Genomic DNA, 25,772 nt, shown 5'->3' with positions numbered 1-25,772 from the left:
GGATGAAGTGGCGAGAATTATCGAACGTACTATGTGACAACAGAATGCCAGTGCGCATAAAGGGAAAAATATATAAAACGGCTGTGCGCCCCGCCCTTACATACGGTGCTGAATGCTGGCCAGTGAAAAAAGTCTATACCACTAAAGTGCATACGACGGAGATGAAGATGCTGAGATGGGCGGGAGGTGTCACCTTGTTAGACAGGGTCAAAAATGAGTTCATCCGTGGCAGTTTTAAAGTTAGACCCATTGAGGAGAAACTCGCTGAAACCCGTCTAAGGTGGTATGGACACGTAATGAGGAGATCCGAGGATCATATGACCAGAAAGGTCCTCAGTATAAACACCGGTCCGAAGAATCCCGGTAGACCCCTTCAAACTTGGATGTCTGTCATCAACAATGACCTAAAGAAAGCCCAAATCAACGACACGACGACCCAGAACCGAAGAGTGTGGCGAAGATTGACGAGGAGAGCCGACCCCAAATGAAATGGGACGTGGCTAGGCAAAGAGAGAGATTATTTCTTGCAGTTACTTATACATCGTACCTGTAGGCTTAGTACAGGAGTAAATAAGTAGTACATAATATCTAAATAGTAAATATGTTATGTCTTTATTATGTTTGTTTTTTTTTTCTAAATAGTTATTTATAGGTAGTAATGAAAAATTGAACTACAGATAACATTTTAAAACTTGTTTGAAAGTGATGAAATTCTTAAGTCTCGCTTTTGTAATTTTTATTTTTTATTATCTTTTTTATAATTAGATTCAGAACATGGAGTAATGCATTAACTTCATATTTCCACCGCGGTTTGACCCAATTTGTGTGTTTTTTTTGACTGTGTAAATTTATTTTTTCCATGCCCATAAGCCCAGTGTGCAGAATCCCCGTTGTTCCTTACATGCAACTATATAGAATACATTATTACATAAGCAAGTTATCAATCAAGCCACGGAATGCGGGCGCTGCGCTGATAAGCGCATCTGCTACACTACACATACAAGCGTCGTGTCGACACACGCTTTCGGTGTGGGAGCTTTGGGCCAACTTGCGGAATGGTGTAGTAATCATTGCTATAAGTATACCGTTTAACTGAGGCGGTTGGTAAGAAGTTATTATGGTCAGCTACGGACTGGATGAAGACAGCCTGAACCTGGCTAGTGTTATCTTAAATACTTACGTAAGGGAATATCTAATATATAAACTAGTTTTAGTCCTGAATGTCAGCTTTCTTCTGCTAGAAAAGCACTCACCAAGTTCTTTACCGCCTATGTATATGATCCATGGAGTGTATGTTGAAAATGAGTTGCTTACCATATACCTATATTCAATGTATTCTGAGGATATAATAAAAAGCGAACTAAAAATAGGGTGGAGCGCTAATGGTGCATGCGTATTAGACGTAGAAAATGGTGATGGTATAGAAGATGACACCTACCTGATTGGACGCAGGGTATGACAAAAATCAAAATTATTTGTCAAAACCACCTGAAAACTCATGGGTTCCTATACAATTTTACAGCATCAAATTACCATAGTGCAAACCTTAATGCAATATCAGGTAACTTTACAACAAAACACAAGATGTAAAACGTTAATGTGTCGTAATAGAGGTCGTTTAAAATCTCATTACAGTGCGAGAAACTAACGAGTTGTTATTTATAATAATTAATCTCAAGTCATATTGGCGAATGCCCTGTGGTCATCCCTAATTAGCTCGTGAAACAAGGCTATTAGAAAAGTACGCTAATGCAAGGCGTTTACGGGAACTTTATAGGAAAGACTTACTTACCTTAACAGTTAGGTACAGTTGTGGTGTGTTAAGGGTCTCCGGCAAGCTCGGTTCTCAATACAAACGTAATTCCGCTATTATTTTGAAACGACTAGCTAGATTGCTCTAAAACTTTGTACTTACAATAGGATAATGTATTATCTTTGTCTGTAATTATGTTTATGTAGCTCCAGATACCATACCTAGTTAAAAAATACAGCGAATTTAAGTTTTTCATACAAAACTTGTTTTTGCTCCGTTTCGTTTTTTTTATAAACTGGAACTATATAGGTATAAACTAGTTTCAGACCTAGATATACCTCATGTCATTGTATGTGCAAAGATTCATTACAATCCAACACGTAGTTTTAAAATGAGAGCGGAACTACGTTTGTATGGGAAGGTGCAATTTGGCCGAGCTTGCCGGGGACTCTTAACATGCTCTTTATCGAAACTAACTATGAGACATTTTGCAACAATAACATGGGCCATAAAATAACTAAAACACCAACGGCCCGAAAAGTGACTATCGGAATTTAAATATTTATTTTAAACGATGAATTATACGAGTACATGATAAGTTTATGGTAAAAATTACTATATACTCGTACACTAACATATATTATATATGCCGCTGTGAGCTAGGTATGAGTATCAACTATTAGGACAAACAATATTCGGTTGGATTTCTGCTCTGGCCAATTTAACAAACTCGCAAAATAGTTGATAAAATTATAAATTTAGTTCTTAATTTAGCACCTTCATAAAAAATCTTTAACCAGTTTTGCTGTTCCGACTAAATAACTTGCGCTTTCCAATACGCCGATAAATTTTGCTAAATTAAAGACTAGTTAAGTTATTTGACTTGTAGTTAATATGAATATACAAATTAATAACATAATTTATGTATGTATGTAAATTGAATTCAGCAAATTTCACGTTGACTGTTTGGAATGTGTCATCAATTTAACCTTGCTCCCGATGGGACGGCATTATACATCTGACACTATATGTACAAGAATAAATTTAATCTCTATTATTCTTTGAATAAGATTCACTTCCGTATGTATACTTGCAAATACTGATACAGGTGTAAAAGAATATTTATGTTGTATAAAAAGATAACTTAAATCGGTTGGCGTTTGCGTTTCGAAGCGACAAATTTGCATTAAAGCATCGTTAAAAATATCGTAAGTGCCAACAGCTCTAAGGTGCCTTTAAGCGACACGACATAATAAATAATAATATACCTACTATTTTGCTACATTGTTAGATGGCTATTATGGTTAATAGTTACGTTTTTGTTTGCAAGTATACACAAGGAACTACTTAATACGTCAGCACGGAAGCATTTCAATGGCAAATACATGTAAAAACCATTCGGCTAAATGTGCTCAATTAACCTAATGTTGATCGACTACGCTATTCCGCGTATGTGATTTGATTGTGAATTCCAATGTACAGGAAACTGTTTTCCTTCATGAAATACTATACTGCCTACTGTATCATTACTACGGTACCTTAATTAAAACTATAATTCTAAATATTAATCTCGAACAAGATGCAAAAAATATACTAACAACGTGCTCACAAATATCTCTAGAGCAACTTAATTCAATCGGTCGTTTAGATGTTTTTGCATCATCAAAGTATATCGCCAATTTCAGAATAGTTAGCTATTATTCGCTAACCTCCCCATTGTCGTAAATATAACCCATAACATATTTATTGACTATATACCTGCATTAAGTAAAAAAAATAAATAATTGACCCTTTAAAACCTCCCGATTGAACACACGGCGTAGTGATAAATTATTTTGTATTCCCTTTACTAAAAATAAATACAAATCAAACTCGTTTCTGATAAGAGCTTGCTGATTTAATAATGATATTTTCTCAAAACTTGATATATTTAATGACTCCTTGTCTAAATTTAAACGTCAAGTACTTTTGGTTTTAAATAAACAAACGAATTAAATACACTGTAACTTTACACTTAATTGCAAATTTAATGTATAAACATAGTTTTATCTTCATTAATTAAGCCCCTGTCCTAATTCGACCCTCGTTGTTAATCTTTAAGTTTAGTTATCCCGTATTTTGTTTTTCTTTAATGAGCTATTAAGTGGTGGCAACTGTCCTTGTTTATGAATTATGTATAAGAAACATGTACCGTTTGTGCCCAAATAAACATTAAAACATTTATTTACCAACTTGCAGTTATTATTATATATAATTTTTAAAGTAAATAATGCAAATTGCTGAATTTTATCGACCTCCTGACACGCAACTTTTAATCAAAATACCTAATTACCTATTTAATTTCTTTTAGGTAATCATTTCACATTAAGTCGTCAATAATGAAATTCTAAACAACTCCATTCGTATATTAGAACATATCACTGGAGTTTTTGCCATTCGCCAACCTCTGCGTCACGCGTGACATTGACATCATTTTGATATGTGATGTGTTGCCGACAAGAATTGCAGGCATTAAATATTCCTCTAATAAAGGGGCCCACTGACTATCAGTCCGCCGGATGATATCGGCCTGTCAGTTGTTCGGAACTGTCAAATTTTTGTTCTAACTGACAGGCTGATATCGTCCGGCGGACTGATAGTCAGTGGGCCCTTTAAGTAATTTAGTTTCTAGTCATTGACTATTTTAATGGCAGTCTTTAAAATTATATCATTTATTTATGGAGGTGATATTCAGCGGGTGACTGCAGCAGTTTATCGCTGCTGTAACGTTACTGCTGCATCGTTGAAACGGGCGATGTCACTGTCAATTTCCTTTAAATACTGCGTTGATGTCGTTGTCGCATTATATCGTATATGTCGCGATTCGAACGTTCAATCCGTCAATATCACTCATTTTATACAGACAATTGACAGTGACACCACACCATGAAAATATAAAATCACAGAAATGTATTGTATTATAAATAGACAACATACATACTTAACCCTTTATAATGCATAAGGGTGTCAGAAATTATGAATTGAACCCTATCACTGAAATAAAGTTCAAAATGAGATAGGAACTATATTCCCTCTTGCCTTATAAAGGCTTAAAACAGTACTAGATATAATAAGACAATCTTACCCCATAATGAATCTTAGGTAGGTATATCTTTCAAGCCTGAAAATTTCTCATCACATTTTTCGTTTTGCAATCATCGTTGTAATCTTTGGTAATTGAATGAATAGTTAATTAGCGAGGCCGTGTTCTCACTTTTTGTGAGCTGAGGTCATCGATTCTTGACGTAAACGATCTCCTTAAATTATATGCTAAGGTTTTTTTACCCTGAACTTTATGTTGGAGTGTTATTAAATTGAGGCTTGGATATCGAACGCTTTCTGAGGCCTGTTGAGTTTGCAAGCACTTGAAATACGCCAGTGGCTAAAACGTTATTTACATTTGTATTTGTCTATTTATGAACACATAGAAGTAAAAAGGTAAATAAAATACAACTTGAAATGTAGTATACGTTGGGAAACGAATATCATCGATGTTTTTTGTTCTCCTCATAAAGCTCCTCATTTTCATATTTCTCCGTAACACGATAAGTGAAAATACCTAACAGTGCAATGAAATACCAGGCATATCCTAAAACAAACTTTAGCATTTAACGAGCCAGTCACATTCTTGAACAGAAGGTATCCAATGCCCAGCATATTTAGGTTACAAACTGCCCATTGTAAGCTCAGCGTCAAAAGTCACTGGGCATTTTAGTATTACCTTGTTGCTTATACAGATTTGGCTTGACATATTTAAATTGCCGCTTTAGCCTCCTAAGACCCGGGCTTTTAAAATATTACTTGTTAGAAAGACCGAACTAGCTTTTAAAAGAACAAAATGGCAACCATTGTTAAGTCCTGACGATTTGAAAATTACAGGTCTCGTTATAACCGAACTACCTATTAAAAGAACAAAATCAATTTTAAAACTTTATTGCGATATTTTAGACCTAAACGCCATTATCTTAGTGTTTATATATGTGTCCCTGTCACACGCGTTAAATGAAACGAAACCAAGTCGCCATATTTGTTCTTAGTGCCCAGCAAAAGGGGACAATGGCAGCATGTGGGAAACAACGTAAGTAAATCCATTAATACTTCATAGTAATATTGGTATTTCTTGCAATTAAAATTGTGTTTTTTTCTAATGAATTAGTAATATTTAACTATAATGTATTATTTTTGACAAACATGCGACGTAAACGATGTTTTTGCAAGGTAATTTAGTTTGTTCTTTTAAAAGTGAGTTCGGTTAATAAATGGTATTTCATTCTAGTGCTACGCGACGTGGACATAGTGCAGCTTCTCAATGAATCTGAAATAAAAGACACTGAGGATGGCGAAGGGTCGACTTATCAAGACCCTGAAATAGACGTAGTTTCTGGTAAACGTAGCGATGACCATTATTGATGCGGACTCGTCTAGCTCAGAAAATAAATATTCTTCTGACTCGGAAAATGAGGCTGATTACCCCTCTACCAGCAACCGTCGGGCCAGGATTCAACGTTGAGGAGTTGAGAAGCGAAGCTTTGTGCGTACGCGTGGTGAATTTCTGATTTGGTCAAGAAAATAAAACCAAATAACCAATTACCCATGCTGTTTACCTATAATTATTACATTAACTACTACATACTAAGCACGAGAGTTCTTTAAAAAGAACAAAAGTATGGATTAGTTGACTTAGTGCAAAAAAAAGTTTCTTTGGTACTGAATAATGTTTGTTCTAGCAAAAATCGTATAGTCGGGTTTGAAACAGATTAAATTGCTGCTATAAGTTCAGGACTCAATGACTATAATACATTTGATCTTTTTAAAGGACATTCGGTTATAGTGACATCTTCTTCGTAGCAATACCCAGGACTCAATTATGAACGCCATTTTGTTCTTTTAGCAGGCACTTGGGACTTAGGAGGGTATAGTGGTTAGTGGTTACTGCGACAAAGTATTATTTCTAACAACTTCCACACTTCCAGACAATGTTAACTCTATTAATAGGTATTTACGTTAGCCTGGAAACCAGCATCATGGCATTACATCTGTAATAGCATACTGAGTAACAACCGTTTTCTTAAATTCGTTGTATTTTTCTAAAACAGTCTAAGATTAAGTACTTACTACCTGCCTGATAAAGTATTACCTCATGTGTACAAATGGATTTTTAGCAAATAAATAGATTTTGTATTTGTATTTACGAGTACTACATAAGAACGTGGCTGGCATTATTATATCTATATATATTAGGCAGTCCTCCTTTTCGGGTACTACTTCTTACAAGAAGTACACGTCAGCTACCACTTTTCTCAAAGCTCATACTCATACCCGTCCCACACTATACTCGTACTCATACCTATACAATAGGTACTCATGGCCTACCAAACTATACTTGTATTCATACAATACTCATACCGAAGTCCCCATCACACACCATTACCCGCACTCATACCTATACCGTATCCATATCCTTACCATACTCATAGCAATACCATACTCATACTATACACATCTTTATACTCACATCGTACATCTTAGACCTTTACTTTACCTACTATTTGTTGGAACTGCTAAAGTAATTTTGTAATAGCATATTTTTATATGGGACTACAAACTTATTTATGCAGTTCCTAAATCTTTAAAACGTGACTGACATTGCAATATTTTTGGGTTTTTTAAGGCTTGTTAAGCTAAAACCTACTTATGTTTAAAATTTTAAGCTTGTGGGTTGGCTAGAAATACCTTAGAATTATGATGATCGGTGAGTGAGTGAGTGAGTGTGTCAGTGACAAAAGTAAGGAACTTTGACGTGCAATAATTCTTGAACTACAAGTATAAATTGAATGTTCTTGGGAATATATGTAAGGCATATCATGCCCTATATGTCACTGAAAATTCAGCGTTCTAGCTTTAGCCAGCACAAAATTACCTACAGGACGTCGAAAATGGCCTGAATGGCTTCGAGAAAAGGATGGTACGGCCGTGACACTTTGTTTTGCTCGACTTGGCGGGGGCACTGCCGTGCCTCCAGATATGAAGAGAAGTCACTTGAATGCTTATTAATGTTTATTACAGTGTTACCTATAACGAAATCTTGACCGTTTCCCTGTGGTCTCAATTATTCTGACAGATTGTAACCTACAACTTGCCCCGCTTAATACTATGTTGCCAATTCTAACATACCACATCCCATTTCTTATTTATCTTTGCAGGTCTACAATAGACTTAGGTTTTATTTTCAACTCTATGATCTTTGTTTTAAGGATATTTTTCTTTTAATTAACTGCATGTAGCTTGTTAAATAAGTGCGGTGGTCTAGTCATCATCATTACTAATAGTTATTACAGCCAAAGTCGTGTTTAACTTAAGCATTTTCTCCGTTGAAACGACTTGTTATTTCATTGCTTTTTTAATGTAGGTATTAAAATGTGTGTCATTGCATTTCGTCTATAATACTATAACTGTCAGATTTTCTATATTATGTATAATAGACTACTTATAAGACCATTCATCATTAGTTATGCCATGTTGACAATGATAAATCGATATACACAAAGTTTTACGAAAACTTGTTTTATTAGGACATGTTAAATAACATTGAAGATAACAATAATATAATCTATGTCAGAACCGGTTAAGTAGTTTGCCTATTTACACACACCAACACACACTTCAATAATCGTGCAATATTGGCTATGAAAAATAGTCAATGTCAAGAACAAAAGTAAACATTACATAAACAGTTGAATCCAAATGCCAAGACGATGACTTCAGTACCAGGAGGTTGATCAATACTTATTGGAACAACCCACGAAATCTGCGACTTGTAAGAAAATAGTCGATCAAATTAAGGCTCTGGTATAGGTATTTATATAATATGTAAAAGGAAACAATTTTTTCATTTCTCATGCTCTGAAAGAGGGTCATTGTTGTTCTAAAAGGTGCGCAGAAAATGATACGTGTCTGCACTAGAGCATTTTACGTTCGAAGTACGATATTTTTAATTTTTTTACGATAAGCAATTGAAATTTGAGTTTAAATGGATTTGTTATACAATTTCCATTGTGATACTTGACTCTCCATTCCATAAATAACGATACTTTTGCCTGAATTTTTAATTGAAAGTTCCCTCAATAAATACTATAAAAATGTATTATTCGTCATGTTTTTGAAAAAACACATGCATTTTACTTTCCTCGTATTCGAAATGAAAAGTAGAGTGTTTAACTCGGGTGAAAGGCATCATTTCTGCCTCGGACTATTGGCGCTCTCACTGCGTTCGAGCGCCAAGACACCTCGGCAGAAATGAGTGCCTTTCATCCCTTGGTTAACAATCTACTATTTTTAAATAAGTAATTCAACTATTCTTATATTTGAAGGCGGATTGTTTCAAACGGTACCTATATGTAATCGTTACATTTGTAAAACGCACAACTATTTGCTTATCATAAAATGATCCAGAACAATACTGATTTTGATAAATCGTCATTCCAATTTTATATTTTACACTTTAGAAGTTAGTTAGTTTAGATGTCCCTGATTTTGTCATTTTGATTTTATCAACCCAATGTTACACGAAAAAGTCAAAAGACAGAAAAACAAGATCTTAACCGATCTAAATTGGACATAATATAAAACTAAATAAAACTTCTAGAATTAGAGCTAGTCTAGAAGTAAATAGCATTTCTATAAATGAGCATATAATAATAATTACTAATTAGTTAGGTACAGTTATAGTGTATCTGTTAAAACTGATTAGAACAAAATTCTGTATTGCTTTTATAATCCGTAAAATCAGTTCTAGCCCGTTAATACTTGCGTATTTTTTGCGTCCAATTAATATTCTCATCCTCCCGCAGCAAAAATTAATATACAATAAACCACCACCAAAAGTACAAGACCTGACAGGTGTTTTGTCTCTCTACGACGCAAGGCATCATCAGGAGATGCTGGATGCTGACGATATTGACGGTCTGCCGTCCGGCAACGGAATTGTACCTATTAATTAATTACTGTTAGGGCCTGTTTCACAATGTCCAAGTAAAGTATTGGATAGCTAATTAACAAATAAATTAACTGCCAGATAAAATTTCCTACAAAAAAAGCACTTTATCCAACAGATAAAGCTTATTTGGAGATTGTGAAACGCCAACGATGACTTTATTCGTCAGATAAGTGGCAAGTAGCTTATTCAGGACTTTACTTGCATTAAATCGCACTATAGGAAATTCTTAGATGTTCGATGGCACGACCAGTCATACAATATAAGCATGATAGAGCGTAATTCTTTACTAGTTACCATCTTTCGACTTTTTGTAAAGCTTTGTTTCCCAAATCAAGACCGCCTTTAGAAAAGAAATTCTGAAACGTATTGTTAGAGTGAACGGGTCCTAACGAAGTTACGTGGGTGTTATATTATCAAAGGAATTTGACCGACGATACGTTTATGAAATGACGTATCGGTAGTAGGTAGGATGCAGATGAAATATTTATGCATGCCGCCTGTTCAGACAAATGTGTCTTTATTACAGTTACTTATATCAAACTTAGGTATAACACAAATAAGTGTTATTTCCATTGTTAACGTTTTGAAGGGGAGTCGCGTTCCAGTGTAAATATGACCTTCCTGATGATCCATCCCAAGTAGCAAAATGACGTCAAATGACGTCAGCGACGTCGTAATGACGTAATAATGCCGTCATTATGACGTCGCTGACGTCATTTTACGTCATTATGCTACCTGGGATATTAAGTTTGCGTGATAAATAAGAGCAGTTTCGCTAGTTCTAAGTGTGGCTTGCCAGCACTCGGCTAGCGATTATAATAAGATCCAGCTTCTAATTAGATTTCTAATTAGAATGTTGAGATAGATCTGCAATTAGTTTTATAGGTAATAAAACATCCGTCCGACTGAGCAAGCTGTATGCTTGCATATGTAAATCATTCCCGAGTTAAACATTATAAACAGGCCGCGTAGCAACATGCCAATCGCTTACGCTCCGTAGCGATCGAAACGCAACTGTCACTGTCACACTAATATGGAAGAGTGACATAAAGCGTTTCATTGTCGAAAATAGAGCCTACCCAAACAGAGATATATTTTTCGTGCTAAGGTTTTTATTTATTTATTTGCCATTTGTGACATTTCTTTGACCAGAAATACGAGTATCATATCCATTTCAGTTTTATAACCTGATTATAAAGTTCGAATAGAAGTTCTAATAAGAGTTTATACGTAATCTCAAAACGCAATTTGTATAATATTTTTTATACACACAGCAACACTGCAGTATAGCTAAATTTTTATTTATTCCAGATAGCCGCAAGGATCCCAAGGAGCTAAAAAATATCGGTCAATTGAAATTGGTACTTTGGGGAAACCCAATGTGACATTGAGGACAGAGCAAAGTTTTTAATCAACTTGACAATATTGCGTCTTATAATGAAGTCCTCAGGGCTCGCACCAGGCGGCCGGCAAGAATCTAGCTCACCTTGGGCATTATTTCCTACTTGCCTACCTACCGATACCGCGCGCACGCATCCTCAACACTGAACGACAAAAATGACCAATACATAGATTACTTAGGTTTTAAGTACAATATTTTGAGTATTATATTATATAAAATACCTATTTCAATTGTTTTTTAAATGTCAAAATTAACAAAGATAACTGACATTAAAATAACTAATTTACGTTTTTAGATTAGCAAAGTTAAGCAAGGAAAGTAATATTTTTTTAATAAACCTCTATTATTTTTAAACAAATTAAAAATACATAAATAAACTTAAGTTTGTACGCGATTAAGTCCCGTGTTAGTTTTAAAATTTTGAGTGAAAATCATGTTAGTTTAAATCAGTAAATTAAAAATACGCCCAACGTTTAGAATAATATAAACGTTAAAAGCAATGTTTTCATTTGTTGGTCAGTGACTCGCGAGCTGAGCGCGCTCAAAATGTTGTTTGTGTTGTGCTTGTGCGCAAGTGCTTGACATTATGCCGCGAAGTTGAGTAGCCAAGAATTTGTTGCCTAGGCCCGGACACTAACCAAGGTCTAACAGTAAAGTAATTAACTCTGCTCCCTCAGAGGTAACTTTACGATTCGCCTCGGTAGACACTTTAAACGCGCGCACTTACAATTCAACGTCATTGGCAGAAAAACAAAACCGGATCGTTAACGTGAATGAAACCTACCGTTTTGCAACGAAAGAGCAAACAACTCCTCGTCCTGCAGCCATCGTAGGTCGCTAATTATAGACATATCAGCGTCGAACGACATTACATGATAACAGCATAACAACGACGAATCTTCGAAACTAGTTTACACAAAACACAGCACTCGATACAATCAGAAATCATCACTAACACAACACAAGCGGGCACGTCAAAACATTTTTACGCAAGTCGGAATTCTTGTTAGAACAATGTCTTCAGTTACTTGGTTTAAATGTACTTTGATTACTTAGTAATCGTGGATTCTCCCCGATTACGAAACGTCAAATTTGACAGCTGACGATCGAGCTAGGGGTGAACGAACGCGTGCGCAGACGTCGACACGCACTCAGCGCGAGCGCTTGGGGCCAACTGATCACGCTACGGACGAACTCTACTAAGCGGGGGGCACGACACGTCCTAAAAACGATGCCTTATCGATAACTTCACTTGTGTTAAAAAATACTTCTGCATATTCACGCGTTTGCAGATTGAAGGTGTTCTAAGCATGTGACTGCTTTTTTTTAGCGAAATATTGGTTTTACTCATTGCTTTCCGATACTTAATTCTGGTTTTCTCTATTTAGTACTGCTTTAACTATGTATCGAATATTTGTTTATTTTTATCTAAATGTGTATGCATTATTTTATTGGTATATTTCTATTTAAGTATATTTGTACTTTTGTAACAATGTGTATTCAAAACTTGCATGTCATTAATTTTAGTGATTGTACATTTTTGTTTTTGTTTGTTATTCATCTTTACACCGGTTCTACTCATTTCTTCAAAGGTTAACTGGAAGAGATCTCATACAATGGATAAGTGCGCTTTTGTTGTATTTAATTTACTATGTAACTGTGTTTCTGCTTCTATGTACAGTCAGCTGCAGAGAGAGGTGACCCCCCCCCCCCGCCCGCACACAAACTTCTATGCAGGGGGGGGGTCACCTCTCTCTGCAGCTGACTGTAAAATAAAGGATATATACATATGTAGTACATACTACATACATGCATACTTATTTTTATAATGCCGGATTAAATAATTTAATCAAATTGTAATATTTTGTTGCCCACATCTAGTGGATGACCCCGGAAGGGGTATCACTGTATATAAATGTTTAAATGTCAAACAATGCACAAAATGGATAACATACTCTTATCGTACATCGTATTTATAGCGTAAAAATATAGGTATAGGTCCTACCGCAGCTAAATTGAAAATCTCTTATCTGGAGCCGGTTATAAGATATTACGACTGGAAAACACTAAATTGATACGAAACATAACTACAAAGTTTCTAGGTAAAGAATTAGTCAGCGTCTATATTTAGAAGAGCACTCATCTTAAGAACTGTGTTTATCGTACAGTCAAATAAAAAAAGATAAGGCTAATTAAATTACAAAACCTTGTTGAGATAACGCAGCCGACTGTAATAAGGCGACGCCATTTTAACTTAACTATGCTAAGCTATCTTATACTGTTAATTGTATTTTTTATTCATAAAAGACTGGGGTTTTAAAAAATCTAGAAAGGAACATAATTTTAACTATAAAATTCCCGGGAGCCTCGAACATAATTTAACTATTTTTAAGATGACATTTAGGGCCAGTTGCACCAACCATAATTAACAGACTGATCAACGTCAGCCAGCAGAGAACTATGAAACTTCCCATACAATAAAATTTAGCGAACGCTAAAATGGTGACAGACGGTTTGGTGCAACCCTACCTTATACTTATTTTGATTTCATACATACCCACCTATGTACAATGTATAATTAAAATTCCAAAAACCGCTTAAACAATTTCGATTACGAAAGTGAAAAGTAACAGGTTTTATTTTTTGGAAGATGCATCCTCTTTCTGTAAATCAGAAACCACTATGGAAGCATCTTTGGAAAAATATTTAAAGAAAAGATTGTTGTGTTCATTTTAGAGTTACATTTATCCAATTCTTTGCTTACTGTTTTATTTTTTTTCTACTCGTCGAGTATAATCTGTGTATTACAACTTTACATGCAACACTACAAGTACTACAAACAACCTTACTCTTTTCAACGTAGGATAGTCTATGGCACTTCCGACTCAAGCATAAGAATTTTATCGATAAGGTTTAGTCAATTATAAAAATTTTGAAAATAGAACTTCATACATTTCGATAAAATATTTCTTGTTTAAGGAGACTCGATTCAGCGCAAATTAGCCTACTTAAACACGCTGCTGCGTCGCATCTGCTTTGTGATTGGTTGCCCAACAAAAACATTTTATTTTATGTTGTAGTAGAAACAATTGCTTCATAAGTCAGAAACGCGCATGTGACACCCTTTATATAGCAACATCCATACCCTACGAAAACCGCTTAGCGTTGCTTGTTAGTCTCCATAGGCTACGGTGGCCGAAATCGAGAAAAAAAACTGTCTTAAGATTTAATTTAGCAAGGAGCAGGTCCAGCAGGGTCTCATGAGTTACGAGGAGGTGTCGTTGACCAACCCGCCGGGGGCGCCGGGCCCGGCGGCCGGGGCGCGTACGAGTATGAAGGTATCGCGGGCCGCGGCACAGCTCGCGTATCTTAGCTGTATACTTTTGGTTTTGGTTTGGTTTGCTGGTATGATTCTACTAGTTGAAAGTATTATTTTTTTGTCTCGTAGAAAAAGTATTGTATACAATATAGCTTTTCAATCTCGTACCTTACTTAAGCTACTCAGCAAGCTTCGTTGCTTAAACTCGGTTCTCGACTGAAAAGCTCTCTATTATATCACTATTGTATAAAATACAGTTAATTTAAATTGAAGGTACCGACGTAGTTGGACGCTTATCATCATTTGATTTTGCGACGAAATTGAGCTCTTAACCCTTAAATGCATATTGTTGCCAAATGTATACAAAGCATTGGACAGCTCACAGATTCAACAGAAAAAAGCTTAATAACTGAATAAAAACATTTTTTCAACCAAAAATAAAAAATCATGCATTTAAGGGTTACCTAATAGATTTTAACCTAAATGTAACTTTTTTGACTGTGTACTTGAAATAATTTAAAGAAGTAAATTATAACACCATCATCCCATATCGCAATGAAAATTATTTTAATAAAGAAGGGTGCTGTTAAATTAATTGAATTTTTCTATAGTTGATAAATTTTCATATTTTTCATGGCCTTAAGATGGCTACGTACGAAACGTAAGTACATACGTACATTACAAGCTTTTCAAAAACACATTTAAAAAAATGAATCCCATCTTTTAATCAATTCTTTTTGTATGATCACGTTTTTTAGACTATGTTATTTTATTACAAATTAAGTGTTGTTTTATACCATTAAAATATTCATCAACTTTGGAAATATACTAATACTTTTCCGTACTTTAAATAAATAAATAATTTTTTTTAAATTATAAATACTCATATTTATAACGTTGTGTGAATTGTGTCGTTTTTGAACAAATTATCGTAAAAGGAAATACGTCGTTTGTTGCGCAATTATTTTTTCTAATGTAATCACAAACGTAACGAAACACATTCCGGATGTGATGGTGGGGTGAACACTCCGTTGATTGCCATTGTCTCTACCACATTAGCATTAAATAACGTTTAAAGTTTGACAATACAATTCGAAACTGTTGCGTTACAAACCTATTGACTTTTTTTGTTTCAGTTCAATGCGGTTACATTTTTGCGCCTATTATTGAAGCTAGTATCGTTCGCTACGGAGCGTAAACGATTGGCATGTTGGCTACGCACCCTGTGCCGGCAATGTTGCATGTAAATCTGTTGCCGGATGCCGGCGCGTTTCATTAAATCACCTACAACCTGATATTTGGCAGCCTATTATCACAAATAGAAAGACAATAAGTATTTCCGTATTGAAAAATATATAGTACATTACTACAAAGGACAGCAAATAAGTACTATCCCGGACAAACAACAATTCGAATTTTGCTAAAGGTGGATTAAGACTATACAATACACGTGAACCCTCTATTATCCGTTCTGCTAACGCATCAGCCTCAGCTCTTCAGTATGACAATGCAAAAGACCTACGTTTTTCTTATTTTCTTGCTTTACCAACCACTATACGACATCGCTTTTGCTAAATTTGAGCTGTTTCCTATGCTCTTGCGCCACAAATCTCTCAGCGTTTTAGTCTTTTTCGCGGCAGTTGATTGCGACCCTTACTAGCGATTGTATGGTGAGTAGGGGGCCACTTAACACCTTCCTTCACCCATTTTACTGTCCACTTTTCACCTGCCACGACACTTAAATTACGGTAAGTCTTCGGCTTCATAAAATCAGTGGCCGCAAATAAGCCTGTTGCAAAAGTCCTAGTGTAACTTCTATTTCGGGAAGGATTTTAGTACCTACTATCATAGAGTGTAATATAATAACATATCGCAGCTTCAAAACCATTGCAAGTATCAATCGATTCAGACGACTTTCAATGAAAAAGGAGCCGTAATCCGGCCGTTTTTGAAGGCACTTCCGATGATGTTTTCATATTCATCTTTAGGTATTTATATTATGTGTAGAAAATTTTGACACTCCTTGTACATAATACAGATTTTTATTGGTAAAATTAAAGTAAATTTTACAAGTCAAAATAAAATACAAGTTTTACAAGTAATAATTATAGTTCAATAAAACCAAACAATGTTTGGCCGACCAGATGATCTAGCCGTAATAACTTCTTGGTTCCTAAAATTTGACGATTCTGGAAACAAGGTTCATTATATTAGTCGTAGGTAGGTAGGTAACACGAAATCATTAAAAAAAATTTATTTATTAGTTATTTATTTATTATATACAACACATAGTTCATGATCAGCAACGCAGGCTTACAGTCAAGTGCTTACAACAATAAATCAGCTACAGGCTTCGTCACCTACTAACAAATGATATAATCCACAACAGGCTTTGTCAATCTTAAACACTAAATTAAACTAGGCCAAGTCCCCACACACGAAATTATAATTATTATATGTATACTAGTATCATGGAATTTAATTTCAATTTAAAATAAAATTCTTAAAATAGAAATTTGTGGAAAGAAAAAAGTCACAGATATTTTGATAGGTACTTTTATAAAAAAATATTTGCCCTTTACTAGAGCTAAGGGGCCCAGGCCCACTGACTATCAGTCCGCCGGACAATAGAGTTTAGACCAAGAAAAGTCTGCAACGATTTTGTTAGTACACGCAGTGCAAGTGTTATTTTAAACGTCAAACTTCTATAAAATTATGACGTATAATTAACACTTGCACTGCGTGTGCTAACAAAATCGTTGCAGGCTTTTCTTGGTCTAACTGCATCACAATTCACAATACATTTGTTTAAAGAGCAGTTTTCTCGCAGTCTTATCCTATCAGAGTCCGATCCCATAAAAATCCAAATCCAAAAATGTCTTCTTGTGAAAATGTCGAAGAGCGGTTCGTCCATTATTATTGTACAATGTGTTTTGCATAAAAATACATTTTACGTGAAATAATTTTCACTTGATTTAAACTGCTATTTTAACTATAAAACTATGAAAAAAGACCTCAAAAATTACTGTATCAATCTCATATAAAAAAAGGCAACTTAAATAGATAATTTTTAATTAAGTAGGTATCTACAGTATAGTTTACAAAAACAAAAGGCATATTTTTTGTAATACATAGCTTCCTTTATAGTAGTAAGGTTTTTCCAGGAGCAGAAATCAATTGAGACGTTAGGTAGTGAAGAGTATTCGTGGTCCGAACGGGTGATGTTTACACATTGATGATTCCGGGATGCGCCTGTCATCGCAGCTCATGACAGCTCTAGTGAAAATGCGCCACAGAGCAAATACTAACAGCTGGCTCTCTAGCTTCACTAATAATGCTTGGTGAATCTGTTGAGATTCAATAATAAATGGCCAATCTATAAAGATACAGCATGTATTTTATTACAACATCAAATTGAAACTAGCTATAGGTTTTATTAATAGATACGAAACGATTTTAAAAGAATTTTTAATGGAGCCTTTACTAACAAAGTGCAATTTATGTTTGAAAATGTTTCGAGCGGCAATGTATTGCGTACAATCGTAGGTACCTCTACATCGTCATCACTTGTGTGACGGGTGACTTGAGACGTCGCGTCTGTAAGTACGACCTTTTGAATATAAAAACAAAGTAATGATAAATTGCACGCTAATAGTTATTTGTTTCACAAGGGGGCAAAGTTGTTGTTTAACCTCTCTTCCTAATATTGATATCCGAGCAATCGAAAGATTCAAAAAATGGAATCCTGAGCGTTGCGAGGGTTTCAAGCGTTGCGAGGCTTAAACAAATTTTGCCACTGAGTGAAACACGTACATTTTCACCACACCAACACAAGGAGAATACTAACTGTAAAATATCAAACAAAGTCAAAGCAAATCAATTCAAAATGAATGTTATTAAAAAAAATTCATTCAAAATCATCATTTAAAAGTCAATTATACCAGCCAACATAAGGAAACAACTCAAAATGTGCATTTGATTACTTTGCCCCACGTGTGGAAATATAAAAGCCGTATTTTTTTGTCAAACATAGTTAATTCATTCGAGCCTATACTAACTGCCCTTAGAATTGGTCGTATCAAAAATACATGATGTATAATAATAATTACATACTACATGTGTTTATTAATTTACTTTTATTAGGTAGGTAACTATTATTTCTTTGATTTTGTATAACTAAATGTAAAAATTAACAAAATTAACGGCAACATATGCCTGTTCATATGCAATTCTTATGAGATTCATATATCATGTGGGCTTCAAAACTATCTTGATCATTATTTTCTCAATAATTGCGTAATTTTTAACATATTAATATGCCCGGAGCTATCTCGGAACCAACTGTCTGTTCTATTCTGTGATTTTGTTTAGAGGAAATGGGCATTCTGTTTGTTTTGTTTTAATTAAAGTTAGTCGAACGTCGGTTAAACAGCTGCTTCCAATGCCCATGTCTCCGCAGGGCATTGGTTTACCTTACGAGTGGCCAACATTGGCACAATACAAATTAATTACTATTTGTGGACCTTACCTACATTGCAATAAGGTTTAGGGTTGTAGACGATTGTACGATAGGGATGGGAAATGAAGCAGTTTATTTTAGTTTTCCGGTTAAGCTGGTGACTTGTCTATCAGGTATATCTAATTATAGTAATTATAATTACTTTCCAGTGTTTTAAACAAATTAAGAGGTTCTAGTTTGTTTTAGCGGCGTCAAATTCATTGATGGTGTTGTGGCGGTGACGATGACGTGAAAACAGCTTATTTTTCAGATTATTAACATTACCAACTATACCTAATCTAGGTAGAAATAGATATATAGCGTTTGTGTCGAAAGCAGTCTACTTAGAAAATGTACTATTGTCTATACAATAGTTAATATTATAAAGCAAAAACAAGGCTGCAACTTCGACATCGAACTTTATAGACGACATACACTTTAACTTATGTCACTCGATTCGTACTTGGCTTCTCGTTTTAACAATTGCTAATTACAGAACGATCGTGTTTCGGCCGGAAGGCGAAGCGCGTGCGCGGAAACCAAAACCTGCCACTGCGCAAGTGCGCAGTTGACTCACAATTATCGGAGGGCCCAAGTCACCAGAGCAGACGAGCTTTGCCTATGGGTAAATTAAGAAAAAAATAAACAAAAATTGTATAGCTAATTTTTGTAAATTTTTTCATAAGGTAGGTATTGCATTGTTTTGTATTATATTTATTTAGAATTAAGTATTTTCATATCACAATGGATTCAATTATCTTATTTAAGGCGAGTTACAGTTTTTTTGCAATTGTATGTATGTATTTGCGACATTTCGCACACATATGTCACATATGTCAGACTGTGCTCACATATTACACATGTTATCAAAAACATAAATGTGAAATGAGAACAAAGTTCAATATTAAGAATACATATGCGTCGTTGTTGACTTCGCCGGAAAAAGAATTCAGATCTATATGAGTGCCAAGTTCTAGTTCGCTTGGGATGTAATTAAAGTTCGGGATTTAACTTGGCTAGCTTTTACGTACACGCTATATTATATTTGTACATAGACAAATATAATATACTTTTCTTAAATTTAGTTTGTTGGCATAGCAAACTTCATATGTTTAAGTTTAATAGATTTTCAGTTACGTAGGGGAGAGTGGGGCAAGACGGGGTGGTGGGAGAGACGGACGGACGGCTTTATATGGCGACACGATTGACCAACCAGAATCCCGTTAGTGCATGACGATGCCTCGCCATCATGACAATAAGTTCGTTGACGCCAACAGCTAAGGACTTGTTTGGTTTCAAATAATGAATGGGTTTTTTTGTTACAAAAAACTTTCTAATTTCATTAGGCACATGGGAGCAAGATGGGGTACATCTTGCCCGCCATAGTTTAAAAGTGATGAAGAATTGCGGATTTGAATATATTTATTTCTTCTCTTGTAGAATGGTGAAAAAGTATAAAAGAGAGTCAAATAGAGGAGAGTGGTTAGAGGAGGCCATGAAAAAACCGGTGGATGCTGTTATAGAAGGGAATATGGGGTACATGTTAGCTGCAAAAACATTTTCTGTCCCTCAGACGACTTAAGAAATAAAAATAAAAACAGTTCGTGAGAAGTTATCAGACGACGGTTCAAATCGCCAAAAATTGAAGTTTTGTTTAGGCCCTCAAGGATACTGTTTCTATGAATCATTTTTATCATTCCCATCTTGTCCCGTAGGGGTACCCCATCTTACCCTATCTAGGGGGCAAGATGGAGAGAAGGCACCTTTTGCCTTTTTTTATTTAATTATCTAACTAGAGTTCCTAGTAAGTGTTGATTATGAAACCTGATTATACCAAAGATAAAAATAAAAATATCAGAAACTTAAAAAGAATAGCATTCATGCCCCTTTCCCCTAGGGGTCAAAAGTGGCTCCAAATGGTTCGTGTAATATAACACACGGCCGCTGCGTCGCCAGTTCTCTTCTTTTGAACTTGGCTTGACACACTGCTGCGTGTCTAGACTAAGGTTTAGTCTAGATAATATTGGCAAAGTAGGAGGATCGATATATTATACTAAAAGAAACGAAGTCCCTAAACACAGTGAAATGACAGAATATAAATATTTTATTTTTAAAAGACCTTCAGAGATAGACAACGCAGTTATTACGTTTTAATGCAAATTCAAAAAAATTTGGTCACCGCTTTGCTCTTCTACATGAAAAACCTAAACTCAACTTATGTTACACGTAAAACGGTGGCTAGTATTTCTAAAAATAAAATAAAAAAACAATTTCCGAACAGGGTCGGTGTTTTAAAACAACTCCCCAATGTGCAGATACCCGATAGGCAACGGGGCGGGAAGTCAAGGAAACCGTGGAGTCGACTTTGTCAATAATGAAATATTACACAATTCATGTTCTCAAACCAATGGTTTTAAGACCATAAATATTAAGGTAAACGTACTAGTGCTTGACATGCTAATGCGCAGTAGATGACGCCCTGCTGTCACCTCTATTTACAATGACTTTAGTTTAAAGATGACATGTACTGGGACCGTGACGAGCACTATCACGTTTACCTTATTCCGAACAAAAAAGTTGTTGTATGTTAATTTTCACTCACCCTGTTCATAAATAATTGAAATAATTTTAATAACATCACTGTTTTAAATATCAAACTGTAAGTAAGCTTAATCTTTGTACCTATATTTTTACTAAAACATACCTAACAAGGTGCATTGGAGTAACTTCGGAAACGGGGTAATTCTGGAAATCACTAATATGCTGACATTGCTAACCGAGAGACAAAACCTGCTAACTAAACAAGCAGCATTTCATATTTTGGTGACAGTTATTCTAGTCTAATACAACGCTCACCAAGGCATCTTATTTATAGGTACTGTTGGTAAAGTATAAAGTGTTTCTAGTTTAAATATGTATTTTTAGCCATTTATAAATTTAGCATAAGTTTCTCTTCCCAAACGATTCATTTCACAGATATTTTACTTACAACGTACATAACCTTTTTTTAACTAAAAATGCTTTGGTTTTAAAATTTGCTATTTTCAAAATTATCCCGTCAAGTCACTTGCAAAAGTACAACCTACCTATAGGTACTTTTGACTAATTATGGTGCTTTCGATTGATTCCAAATATCGAAAGCCGTCGGATAATTCGGAAAAGGGACTCATATTATGATGTAATTTTGGGAGAATTATCCGACATGAGAAATTACCCGAATAAACGTTACATGATTTTTTGAAACCTTAAAGCGTTTTATATTTATCTCAAATGCGAAAACGCACTTTTTCAACGAGTGTTCCTTAACTCCCCTGTTCTGTACAACAAGTCGCGTCAAGCCCTAACAAGGTCTCTTTGTATTGTAATTACGGATTATTCAGACGCAATTAAAACACGACTTTAGAGTCGGTGGTCTTGTGACTCAACGGAGCTTATATACAACCTTTTTATTTTAATATTTTTAACACAATGTTTAATAAAGTTTCTTTTGTTTTAAAAGCCAACAATATTAAACGAACTAGGTGTATCGGCTTTACCTAAAGAGTTTTAAAGTTTTGTTAAAATACTACCTGCCTATACCTATATAGTCGAAACAATTAAGTAGTACCTATCTCAAATATAACTATATCTAAGTATCAATGTCTCTAAGCATAAGTTAAAGGGGCCCGCTGTCAGTTGTTCGGAACTGTCAAATTTTTGTTCTAACTTAAACTGACAGGCCGATATCGTCCGGCGGACTGATAGCCAGTGTGAGTGGGCCCCTTAACGTTAGTTTGTAGTGCATTGTAGGTACCTAAATAGGTAAGAAAAACATCTTCACTTTTTTTTCTTGAAAATACAATTGTAAGTTCGCTCGTATAAAAATATGCGTAGTTTTGTTCGCACAGACAGCAATTACGAGTATATTATCAATATTCTTTCTTGCCACAAAGTCCCCATTGCCTAATTTGAAATAGCGGAGAAAACGAAACACGAGATGGTTCCATCGTACAAAATTAAATTAACCACTTTTTCATTACACGGTCCCGAGTTTATAGAAGGCAATTTAAACCGACAGCTTGATTTTGTTTTTTTTTCTTCGAGTTTTAATTTCAAAGTGAAAATGGCATCTAGGGTAAATGAATGAGTCGTTGTGTTACTTTATCATTTCCATTCATAAGCAAACCCGGGATAACTCGGGGCACTAAAGTAACGTAGCAAAATATTTTATCGACAATTAAATATATCGATGTTACTGTCAACATCTAAATGTTCCACAAAATAAATATATTCATTCTTTTTTTTATGAAATAGAAGGCAAACGAGCAGAGCAGACGGATCACCTGATGGTAATTCATACAAACTTTGTATACTGCTTCTTAAATTCTAAAATGGTGTTGTTTCGAAGAATTTATTTTATTTTTAAACCAGGTCAGTATTTCCGCATTGGCACTAAATGTTTTATTCTAATCATTTTATATCGTTATTTATTACTAGCTTTTGCCCGCAACTACGTCTGCGTGGAGTTAGTAATTTGGGTAGCTTATTTTTTATCCAATCTGCTTTTTATCGATTCCCCATACAAACTTTAATCCCCCCCCCCCCCTTTCATCTCCTTAAAGGATGACTTATGGGATAAAAACTACCCTAGCTATGTCCTTCCCCAGGATTCAAACTATATCTATACCAAATTTCAACTAAATCGGTTCAGCGGTTTAAGCGTGAAGAGGTAACAGACAGACAGACACACTTTCGCATTTATAATATTAGTATGGATATAGTATGGATTTCTTAAACATATTCCATTTTCATTTATTGCTAAAAGTACATAAAAAGTGAAATTTACCTTTTCATAAAAATACCTACCATTAGGTACATATACCATTTCGAAACAAATTTATTTTGTAAAATATGCCTGAGAGAAGATCTTTATCAAAACTAAAGAATCTGACTAATGGGTGGCTGACGGATGCAAACTATATTCTTACCGACATGTTATTTATCGATATCAAATCCCTAGAATGTGCCCCGAGTTATTACAGGTTTGTTCATAAGCCACTTGGACCCTAGACATTAACATAGTATGTTACTGTCTATAGTACTTATACTAAATATCCATAGTATCCATTACGAGTGCAACGACCCGTAACAAAACTGTTGCGGATTTTTTTTGTATTTTTTTGTTCAACACAAAACTTGAAGACCATTGTTATGCTTTTGATGAGACGTTAGCTTCTCCTTTTACATCGCACTATACTTGTTTCATATATTACCTCGCTATAACTAGGTTTTCTGTTTTTATCAAAAAGCTTATTCTCTCTTACTTTCTTTTGTATCTTTATTCTTGGTACAAAACCAAATTTTCCCGCGTTTATTTATCCGCGCTAAACATAAAGTGAAAAATATTTAAGGCTGAAATTCATTTTCTTTTTCATTGAATATTTGTATTTTTCTTGGGTTATTATTTATTCTCTACTTAGTTTTGACCAGCTATTAAAAGACCAACTTTATTTGCGGTTTTATGTAGAGTATGTACCTACCTACCTACACTATCCCATGGCGACAGTTTTATGGGAGGTAAAGTACCAAATACTGTTGTAACTTTTTTATATATTTTCATCCCTTTCTGCTTTTAATCACGTTTGAGCTTACCAGCCAGATTTGTGACACAAAGGTTTTTTTGTGTGTTTAGGTTAATAAAAAATATGTTGAGTATCTGTGACTGTATTTTTCACTATATAAGTAGTCTTTGTTCAAGTTTTATAGCTATTAAACGCACAAAATGCTTCCAAAACTATTAAAATCAAAATGTATGTAGGTATACATCGCAATTCTGTAAAACAGAAACCTTTTCACTACGTCAAACGGGTACCTAATTAAAACTAAATTTCATAATTTGGTATTTATAGATATTAACTGCGATTGGCACTACGGATCAAAATAGGTACTTACAGTAAAAACTTCGTATCGCGTCTACACACACTGATAGATGTATGTATGTATGTATCTGGGGCCAGCTAAATAGGAATAAAAGTCGATGCTAATTGATCGAGTCAAATGGATGGGTTGTTTATAAAGCACAAAAGACGAATGAAATGGGTAATTAATTTTATTCATTCGCATCGCTTAAGGGGAATTACTATATAGTCTCACCCATTTTCTTATTTATTTTATATGTAGATTTTCCACAAACTCACTATCTCTTGTTGAAACGCAGCCTTACCGGCCCATGAACTTTAAGTCTGCAAATACCCCCTGAACCTTAATTGTTGTGAAATGAACATTTAATCCGTGGTTCGGTTAGACTCCTCGTTAGCTCAGTTGGGCGAGTAACTTAAAGCGGCAGGATCAAATCCCGCTCGAGGCAACAAATTAATTAGGTACCATACTATATATTGATTAAAATGTTTACGATTTGTGCACATTGTACCTACCCGTAAGGCCGAAATAATTGTAAGTGCCACTTGCACCATCCTACTAACCCGGGGTTAACCCAGTGTCAAATTGTACTGGTAACTATGTTAACTCCACGTTTAACCGGTTAACCCCGGGTTAGTGAATGGTGGAAGTTGTAAATCTATCTAAAATGAACTATTCAAGTGAATACTGACAGTTTGTTGACCCAAAGAGGATATAATAAGATAGAGCGGTACTGTCATAGTAAATTTTGTAACCACTGTAAATTCACTGCCATCTATCGACATACTTAAAAACTAAAAATTAAGATTTATAAAAATACGTTAAAATGTATTTACATATGGATAAATGATTTCATTATTTGCATTA

The 25,772-nt window shown here is 34.9% G+C and overlaps 1 protein-coding gene across 2 annotated transcripts in view; it reads right to left on the bottom strand.

Annotated features, from left to right (window-relative positions):
* Positions 1-25,772, bottom strand: part of LOC134741027 (rho GTPase-activating protein 7) — a 347,525-nt gene that overhangs the window by 304,444 nt on the left and 17,309 nt on the right. Inside the window, exon 1 of one of the 2 annotated variants that reach the window (XM_063673770.1) lies at positions 11,975-12,433. The exons of the other annotated variant lie outside the window; for it this stretch is intronic. Within the exon in view, the coding sequence (XP_063529840.1) occupies positions 11,975-12,059 (85 nt within the window). The 5' untranslated portion in view covers positions 12,060-12,433. Of the gene's footprint in view, positions 1-11,974; positions 12,434-25,772 lie in introns of those variants that run through there. 2 annotated transcript variants of the gene reach the window in all.

Source organism: Cydia strobilella, chromosome 1 (genome assembly GCF_947568885.1).
Source record: "Cydia strobilella chromosome 1, ilCydStro3.1, whole genome shotgun sequence".
NCBI classification, from domain to species: Eukaryota; Metazoa; Arthropoda; class Insecta; order Lepidoptera; family Tortricidae; genus Cydia; species Cydia strobilella.
The sequence above is the reverse complement of the archived record's forward strand: the minus strand, read 5'-3'. Positions and strand labels throughout refer to the sequence as shown.